General features: G+C 38.3%; 1 protein-coding gene across 2 annotated transcripts in view; it reads left to right on the top strand.

Annotated features, from left to right (window-relative positions):
* The first annotated feature begins 486 nt into the window (after positions 1–486).
* Positions 487–10,086, top strand: part of TM9SF2 (transmembrane 9 superfamily member 2) — a 59,730-nt gene continuing 50,130 nt past the window's right edge. Inside the window, exon 1 of one of the 2 annotated variants that reach the window (XM_081276174.1) lies at positions 487–846. In XM_081276174.1, coding sequence (XP_081132300.1) covers positions 676–846 — 171 coding nt within the window. In that variant the 5' untranslated portion in view covers positions 487–675. The remainder of the gene's footprint in view (positions 847–10,086) is intronic. The other variant, XM_081276175.1, reaches the window with a different exon arrangement.

Genomic DNA, 10,086 nt, shown 5'->3' with positions numbered 1-10,086 from the left:
TCTTCCTCAAAAAGATCAATTATGTGCAGACAATCAGTGTCCCACACAAGTAGGCATCGCCGTATCCGATGCTGGGAGACTGTCCATGCACATCCTTCTGAGTGGCTATTAAGGATTTACGGCTAGTTCTTCGCTAATTGCTTCCTTATCCTGCATCCAACGAAACGTCCCCCGAACTTTCCCTCCCAGACTATTTGGAGCACCAGCTCCGTAGTAGGGATTGGCGCACCGTGCGCAGGCAGTGTGGCCGGAGAACCGTACGATGTTTATGAGAAATTAAGACAGAGCAGCAAGCTCCGCGCCTACGGCGCCCCACGGGAGTTCTAGACCGGAATTCGGAATCAGAAAGAGATGCCGGAACCGCGGTCCCGCAGCCGCCCAGCCGGCACGCCGAAAACCCGGAAAGTGGATCTCTTCCGCGCGGCCTCCCGGAAACTCCTCGCTGCGCTTGCGGCGCTCTCACTGAGCATGTGCAAACGCCGTCGCGCATGCTCCGTCGCGGTCCGGTTCGGTTTCTGTTGCGGGGCCCGCGGTGTCTCCCAACGCAGCCGGAACTAGCCGTCGCGGGGCTGGCCTCCTTGGTCTTCGGCGGCCTGGTGGTGGTCTCCGCGCCTCCCCGCCCCTCCTCCCGGCTCTGCCCCTAGGCTCGGTTGCCCTTTCCCCGAAGCAGCCGTCATGAGAGCGAGCCTGCCGGCGTCGTCTCCACCGCGGTGGCCACGGCTGTTGCTGCTGTCGCTGCTCCTGCTAGGGGCGGGCCCAGGCCCGCGCCGGGGCAGCGCTTTCTACCTGCCCGGCCTGGCGCCGGTCAACTTCTGCGAAGAGGAAAAGAAGAGCGACGAGTGCAAGGTGGGTGAGGCCTGGCGGTCCGCGCCGTGCTGTCGGAAGGGAAGTCGCCCCGGTCCCGCGGCGCCGGGGTCCTGGGTGGGAGTCAGGGAGGGGGTGGAGCAGTGGGTGGGGTCGAGTTTGGCCCGCAGCTCCCGGGGTCGGCAGCTCAGGCTCGACCCCCGCGGGGGTCGGTGGAGGAAGACCAGCCTGCCGTCTGGGGCTCGCCCGGCGTGCAGCGTGCCTGGTAGCGCGAACAGCTGTCTTCAGTTCCCGGAACAGGGACCGTGTGGAGCGCCCTGGAGTTGGATGCCTGCAGGTCCGCGAGCGTTCCGCGAGCCCGGGTCGCTCTCAGCCCCGTGTCGCGCACGCCAAGAGAGTGGACGACCTGCCCGGGGCAGCCCCCAGCTCAGTTACGACTTGCAGTCACTGTTAGCTTCATTGCTTCTTGATTCTTTGTACTTTTCTGGATATCCTGGTTGCTTAGAAGAGCTTGTTCTATTCTAGGACTTTGATATCTAACTTCAAGATTAGCAGTTGATTACTCATCTGTTCCGTTTAACACTCAGAACCGCATGAACTGCATTGATAAAAAGTTGTTGTAATGGTGGAGACACTGCCCTTTCAATGGTTAAAAAAAAAAAAAACCAAACTTTTTAATGCACAAAACTATTTAAAAGTAGATGAGAGAAACTGATGTTTTTTCTAGGGACTCCTTGAAAACGTTGACCTCTTAGGACATTCATTTAGTTTTTTTGCTTCACTGTTCGTCACAGGGTTATAAGTAACTTGGTTTTAGGTCATTCAGTGTAGGACATAACAGCACACACACAATTGTTTCATTAAGTTGTTAAAACAATCTATAAATAGGCTTATTTACTAAGTTTGATATTTTTTAAAGCTGGTGTTTATTTTACTCCTGCAAGCTTTACTATAGTTGTGAATTTTGATGTTATTTTAGGGCGTTAGAGAAGCTATTAAACTTTTCATTGCATTTTGCACTTTAGATTTAGTTTTGTCATCTGTCTTGAATGACGTGTTGATACATCTGTTAAAAAAAAAAAAAAAAGACTTGCATCTGTAGAGATGCCTAGGATCTATAAGGTTTATTCTAAGCAACAATTAGCACTTCAGTAATTAACTCTCCTACCCCTCCTTTCCAAGGAGCTATGGCTCCTTTTTGAGGAGGATTCTGACTGAAAAGAATATTGTGCTTCCAAGTAGAAGAGTGAGCTAGTCTTGCAAGCACAGTGGTGTGTTTTTTTGTTTTTTGTTTTTTTGTTTTTGTGTGTGTGTGTGTTTGTGTGTGTTACTGAGGATTGAACCCAAGAGCACTTTGAGCTACATCCCTAATTCTTTTTTAAAATTTTTATTTTGAGACAAGCTCTCACCAAATTGTCCAGGCTGGCCTCCAATTTTTGATTCTCCTGCCTCAGCCCCCTTAGTACTTAGGATTATAGGTGTGTGCCACCACATCCAGCAAGCACACTTTTTTTTTCTTTTAAATGTTGTAATAGCCATCCTTTACCTAATATTTGGTCTTTAAATTTAATTTTAACAACTATTACATATTATATTCCTAATTCCTCAACGATGAAGAATATATTGCTGCCCTCTGGGAATCTGAAAGTAAGTTACATAAGCTCATGAACAGATAATGAAATCCTATACATTATAAAAGATGTAGGCCCAAAAGTGCTCTAAAGCACAAATCATGAAACATCTGTGGATTGAGGTCTTCAGGGAAATCTGTAGAGCGGAAGTAACATTTGAGGTGGATTTTAGAAAATGAAGAGTGAAATTTATAGTCTGCCAATTAGATTTTTGTTTTCTCAAAAGGTCTTTATTTATTTAAAGTGGCTACTTTTGGTTTATTTGGAGGATCCTTTTGGAAGGCAGATCACTTTTCTGAAATGTTTGGGTTTTCATCTTTTGTTGCCAGCCACTTTCACATCTTGGCCGATGGAAGCAACTCTTAGAAGAAGATGTGCTTCCAGCATCTTTTCTCTACAATTCACTAACTTGTGTAGAGAGTTTAAAGTAAACTTTCATATTTCTGCTGATATGAAATATCAGTAACAGTAAATAGTTTAAATATGTATTACTTCAGTCAGGGTGAATGGTTTATTCTCATCCATTCCATGTTTCTGGAGAAGGTCAGTCCCGTACACATTATTCAGAATGGAAGGAGCAACTTAAATTAGAAGCAGGAGTTGTAAGTAGTAATAATTATTTCCAAAAATGCTTTTAGGGTAGGGAGTCAGGAATTAGGCAAGTTTGTTAATACTGTTTTTGTTGGTTTTTCAATCTGTAAGAGAAGGATGATCATATTTGCTTATTATGTATTCCCCTTGAAAGATATTTTGTATTTCCTAAGAGGAAAAGTACAGTCTATTATTTTTATTTGGTATTATAAAATAGTTTAAAATATAAACAAGTGTATCTTCAGCATAAGTATAGTTTTTGCATTTACTGTGAAGTCCATGTCCTGCATTTAACTCAGTATGTATTTTGGAAGACAGAAGAACACTGAGAATTGGGTCATTTTGTCACCTTAGAATTATGTTTTATTTTCCAGCAGAGAAACAGGAATCCAATTAACATAAAATTCTATTTATGTTGCTCTCACTTCTGATTTATAGTCTTTTTAAAAAATTATTTATTTATTTATTTATTTATTTTTAGTCATACATGACAGCAGAATGAATTTTGACGTATAATACATACATGGAATGTACATACATCAATCATATTGTCAATTCTATTCTGCTGCCCTTCCTATCCTCCTTACTCCTCCCCTCCTCTCCATCCTTTCTATCTATCCAATCTAATGTGACACACTTTTTTTTTCTTTTTCTCATTACAACATCATATATGTATTCTGTATAATAATGAGGTTCTCCTTCCATCTTCCGTGCAATTCCCCTTCTCCCTCTTTTTCCCTCCCACCTCTCTTCTCTATTTAGTAGTAGTCTTCTTCTCATGCTCTTCTTCCCTATTCCATTTTGAGTCACCCCCCCCCTTAAATCAGAGAAGACATTCAGCATTTGTTTTTTAGGGATTGGCTAACTTCACTTAGCATAATCTGCTCTAATGCCATCCATTTGCCTGCAAATGCCATGATCTTGTTATTTTTTAGTGCTGAGTAATATTCCATTGTGTATAAATGCCACATTTTTTAATCCATTCATCTATTGAAGGGCATCTAGGTTGGTTCCGCATTCTAGCTGTTGTGAATTGTGCTGCTATAAACATTGATGTGGCTGTGTCCCTGTAGTATGCTCTTTTTAGGTCTTTTGGGTAGAGTCCAAGAAGGGGAATAGCTAGGTCAAATGGTGGACAAGTTCTCTTAAATGATTTATGGTCTTAACATTCATAAATACTGGGCTGGGGATGTGGCTCAAGCGGTAGCGCGCTCGCCTGGAATGTGTGCGGCCCGGGTTCGATCCTCAGCACCACATACCAACAAAGATGTTGTGTCCGCCGAGAACTAAAAAAAAAAAATAAATATTAAAAAATCTCAAAAAAAATTCATAAATACTGCAGCTGTGTTTTTGTAGCTTTTTTGTTTTCTTTCACTTACTATCATTACATGTGCATACATTCTAATATTGACAATGTGCATTCTTATTATTTTTTATAAACTACGTAGTATTTCATTCTTATTATACTCTGGTTTGCTTAACTGTTTTCTTGCATGTAGTGCATTTAGATTGGTCCCAGTTTTTAACTATTATAAACAACTTTGCTAGAAAGTATTAGAAATTATTTGCATATTCCCAAATATAAAATAACTAGCTCAAAGGCAAGAAGCCATTTTACAGTTCTATTCAATATTGCCAGATTTTTTTCAAGAAAAATAGGTTTAATTTATAGTGTCCCAAGCTAAATGATGCCTTGTTTCTTTATGATATTTAATTTTTGTTTATAAATTTAATAGCTGTGTGATGCTGCATCACATTTTTAATGTATTACTTTCACTGTTACTGAGGTTTCTGAATCTTTTTTCTCTTATTTGCCTTATTTTATTAGTTTTTGAAACTATAGTAAGAATTGAGCTATAGGATTTCTTTCCAATATCATATATGACAGCAATAAGTAGAATAAAAGTCAGAAGTGAATACGTTTCATAGGGTACTTCTCGTTTAATCTGTAAAAGTTACTATTTCAGTTAGTTGCTGCATGCCATTCAGCTTTAGATCAGCTGTCAGGCGTGCAGAATGGGGTTTTGATGGCTGATAATTGAAGATGGGTGAACAGTTCATTTTTGTTGCTTTTAAGTAATATTGGCTCATCAACATGAATTCAGACCTGAGAACTAAAGAGCATTATCTCTCAAAAACATCTGCTACTTTTATACTGTTTCATATATAGATCTTGTTCTTAGATGAAAGATGTCAAGATTTTTCTTTTTTGTGCTGTAAGGAAAATTGACCAAATAACCCCCCTAGTGGTTAACCACAATAAAAGAAAAAAATTTTAAAAAGTCTTAAGTGAATTGGTTTAACAACTTTTGTGTGTGTGCGTGGTACTAAGGATGGAACCCAGGGATGCTTTACCACTAAGCCACATCCCCAGCCCTGTTTGTTTGCTTGTTTATTTATTTATTTAATTTCGAGACAGGGTCTCTCAGTTACAGAGGTTAGCCTCAAACTTATGATCCTTCTACCTCAGCCTCCTGAATAACTGAAATCACTGGCATGTGTCACTGCTCAGCTGAGTTTAACAACTTTGATAAAAAGGAAACTTAGAATCACACTTCTAACTCTGCCTTCTTGGTATTTTTATAAGCTTTTTAAAAATTGTGTCCTATTTTAGGAACAGTTGCCTTTAAATATGGAATGTGTCAAATTTAAGAAAACAATCCTGAATGTTGCTCTGAACAGATATAAAACCAAAGTAACTATACTTATTTTAATATGATTATGGAAAAAGATTGAAGATTTTGAAGTATTTAAAGAAAAAATACATAATTTATATGTGTACTTATTGATATAGATAATAAATATTGATATTTAGTTTCATGATCTCACATTTTTGTCTGGAATAAAAACATTGATTCTTAACTTCTAGAAACTTATAGGTGTGTGGTTGTTGGTTATACTGTTTCATATCTGGCATTAGGAAGAAGTGCTGAGTACATGATCTAACAATTGTTCTTCCTTCCAGAGGTGTATAATGGAACTACCAAAACAAAGTCACAGACAGGTGCTCCACTTATTACATCCCTGAGACAAACACAGCACACCTAAATTCTGCAGGGACTGGTCTGTGTGCTCTCAGCCATAGCGCCCAATTTCTGTTTCCCTGTTCTTCCTTGCAGTTTTCTGTCATAGTGTTCTCTCAGTAAGCTTTGTAGTTACTTGTAGCTACTTTACATGTGCTCAATGAGCTCCTTCTCTGTTGCCATTTAAATTATTGAAGTTATCTTATGATCCTTCTGCCTCAGCCTTCTGAATAACTGGAATCACTGGCATGTGTCACTGTGCCCAGCTGAGTGAAAGGCTTTGGAGGAAATTGGTGAAATATTTTCTCCTTTGTTCCTTCTCTTTCAAAACTATTGCCTTTGTTAATGATAAAGACTATAATTTTTGTGTTTCAGATACCTAGCACATTATAACACTCAGTGATGTTTTTTTAGTGTGGAAAGGGAAGCTCAGTAAGATTAAGTAGCAGTCTCAAGTATACATAGCTAGTAAGAGGAAGGCTGGCATGCAGACAAGCTTAGGACTGGCTTACTCTAAAGTCTGGCTCCTTACCACTTGGGGTCTGCTGTGTGGTCTCCGTTGTGCATGCTGCAGCTGCTTCTCTGCTTCCTCTCTGGAGAACCATGACTTCTTAAAATTCTGAACTTCCAGAATCAATGTGGTGGACAATCAACAGAATGCTGTATGTATATGTAATTATTTTTTAAGGAGTCAGGTTTTATATTCTGTTCTTTGATACAGTCTAAAATTGAAATTTCATTTTTCTTGGGTGTGAGGGAAAAAGCCCTGATCATATAGATCAACCTCTTGGCATTGCTAGTCACATAGCTCAGAGCTCATGAACATCCCTTTGTGAGTTCCAGTAAAAGATTCCTCTTGGGATTTTTTTTTTTTTTAATCATGTCTGAGTTAAGACTTCCCTTCTTTAGAATTTTCTGCTGTAGATTTTTCTAAGGTTAAGCAGGTGAAGCTTCCATAGCTTTCGTTTTTTTTTTTTTTTTTTAATGGTTATACCTTTGTATTTCATACCTTTTTGTGACTGACTAGTTATTTTCTTTGATCCTTGTTACAAAGTCAGATTTCTTCCCTGAGATTCCATTCTCTTGAAAATCCAGGTGTAGGTGTGGGGTGAGACAGATGAGATGGCAGTGGAATAAGGCAGAATGAAAGCAGAAACCAACAGATGAGGAAATGGGGAAAACCCTCAGTCCTACTGCGTGGCCTGTGTTCCTTAAGGCAATAGAGTAGATTGTAGTTGCCACCACAGTTGGGATCAGATGCAGAATGGGCTGATTCAAACTAGAAATTAAAATGTACATTTGGGAAAAGGATTTACAAGGGAGACCATAGAACTCTATAAACTAATAAAAACATTTTCATAAAATTTTCTTTATTTTCTCTCCCTCCCTTCCCCTGCCCTTTACTAGGGATTGAACTCTTCACCACTGAGCTAAATTCCCAGCCTTTAAATTTTTTTTTTTTTTGAAACAGGGTCTCATTAAGTTGCTCAGGCTGGTCTTGATTCTTCTGCTTTAGCTTCTTGAAGTAGCTGAAATTACAGGTCTGCACCTCTGCACCAGGCCCATAAAAAAATATTTTAGTGCAAAATTGTGATAAGTCTTGCTTTATCTAAATGATTTAGGATTTGGTTACTTCCTTAAAATGTTTAATATTTAAACTTTACATACTTGTAATAACCTAGGTGGAGATAGTTTGAAAGTTGGAATGTGAGGGAAATAACCTTTAAGAATCTTGTCTAGTTAGGTATGTGATATCTTAGAGTTGGCTGTCTTCAGTTTAAGGCAAATTTCTGTAAGGAGGTTGACTTGATTAATTCTTCAATGAGGAATAAAGATGTTTAGAGTGAAAGATAATTTTAAGAGAAATTAAATACAATTCTGTTATAGCAGTTGTTATTTTCATAAGAAAACTAAATCCCACAGAGGTTCGGTAGCTACACCAAGAACATATAAATAGTCCTGTCACTTTTTTCTTTTGCTTCCTTGAAGGTATGCCTTGTCACTTCCTTTGGATTATAAATTCTCTGAAAGCAAATGCTCATTATTTTTGTGTCAGGTGTGGACATTGTGAGCATTCATGGCTGAATGAATTTTTCATGGTCTTCAGGATTTGTTATAAGTTTTCTCTGATTCTTACATCTATTGCAAATTCTAATGTTTTCCCTTATTTAATAAATGGACTTCTTTTGAGAACATTGTTCTTGCTCTAGAACATCTTTCAACCTGAAATTTTACTGTCTTTATTTCTCATTGTTTTCATTTGATGTTTCATAATAAGACTAAGATCCACACTCAATTTTAAAGCCCTTTCTTTTTCCAACTTTAATTGTGACAATTTTAAAAAATTCAAAAAAGTTGAAAGAATGATATAATGATCACTTTTTACTTATTTGGACTGCCTAGAATTAACTATTGTTTACATTTTTCCATATTTATCTGCGTATATTTCTGTAGTTTGGGGATGAATGACATGTTGTCTGTGGCATACTTTCACACAGTTTAGCTTATAGCCTTTTATTAAAGCCCATAAACTTTCTCGTAGTCTCATTTGCTTTCTACCAATAACATTTGCTTTATGCCAAATTAGGAGGATCTCATTCTTATAATGCTTTTGAAATTTTCCTTTTTTGCTAAGGTCAGTGTGTAGAGTAATTTACAAGTATGGCATATTTACAAGTGTATTGTAAATGGCTGTATTCCCTGTTAAAGGTATATTTATTTCACATTCTTTAGCATATTATGAGATGATGATTATTAAAATTTCAGATTCTGACAGTTTTAAAAAGAAAGAATGAAGCAAATGCTACAAAAGTAGCCAAGATAAGTTATGGTCATGGTGTATTTGATTGCTTCACTGCTGTAATTTAGTGGAGCTGTCTATAATAGACTAACCTTCCCTTAAAAGTAAGCATGGAAAATGTCAAGAGCAGAGAAGAAGGAGAGTGGAGGAATGAATGCAGTGGAAGTGAAAAGTGATGGTATCCATGGTTGAATTTACTCACTATTTTTGTTTCTGCAGTTCAGTTTTTCAACTTGTTTCCTCATTTTCAAGTAAAACAATCTCTGACTCATGAGGTTATTATAATTGTGCTTGCTGAGTATGTTCTGTTTCCCTAGATCAATAACCAAGATGAGATAGACTTAAGTAGTGGCCCAGAAATGGCAGTAAACCCCTCCCACTGCCTTGATGGAGGGGAGAAGGGCCTCCCCAGAAACCCTGGGGTTTTCCATATACTAGTCACCTTTACTCAGAGTCAGGAGCATCCAGTTTCTTTAAGATAATAACAACTATGCTTATTCACTTAAAATATAGTTATTGTGTGCCAACTATGGACCAGCTTCTGCACCTACTATTTTTATTATTTCCTCATTCAGTCCTATTCAAAGTTATTATTTGACCAAGAGCACCTATTTATTGAGAGTAGACCTAGGATTTGAGGTGAACCCAGTAGTCTAATGCTATGCTGCCTCCAAAGTGAAGTCATGTTCCCTGTTTATGTTTGTTAAAATTAGCTTTGTTTTAAGGCCAGAGATTTATGGGAAGTATTGTCTTTGGGAGGTTCTACTCTAGAAATTTTTTGGACAGCCCCTGATAATTACAGATATCTTTATAAATCACAAAACAAAGCTAAAATTTATGCCTGGAAAGTGGCACTGTTAACACCTGTATTAGTAGTAGAATTTTTTCAGTTTTGCCAGATTGGGAAAAGTTCATATGAGGTCAATTTATTAGGAATTTGATGTTGGATAAAATACCAAGAAAGACTAATGAAGTACTGAAAACTAATGAGGTACACATAAGAAAATGGGGAAGAAGAGGGTTGTGAAACTCCTTTTGGGCATTAGACGAAAATGGAATAAATTTGGTAAGAATTGATTTAAATAATACTAATTGATTTAAATAATAAAGACTAACATGGTTTGAGGAAGGGAAATTTTCCTTGCTTCTAGAATTATTCAGATTTACCATAGATATAAGGGGGAACCGGTAAATTATTTTTGGTACTGGGGATTTAACCCAGGGGTGCTTTACCCCT

This window comes from Spermophilus citellus (genome assembly GCF_964194105.1).
Source record: "Spermophilus citellus genome assembly, chromosome: 1".
NCBI lineage: Eukaryota > Metazoa > Chordata > Mammalia > Rodentia > Sciuridae > Spermophilus > Spermophilus citellus.
The sequence above is the reverse complement of the archived record's forward strand: the minus strand, read 5'-3'. Positions and strand labels throughout refer to the sequence as shown.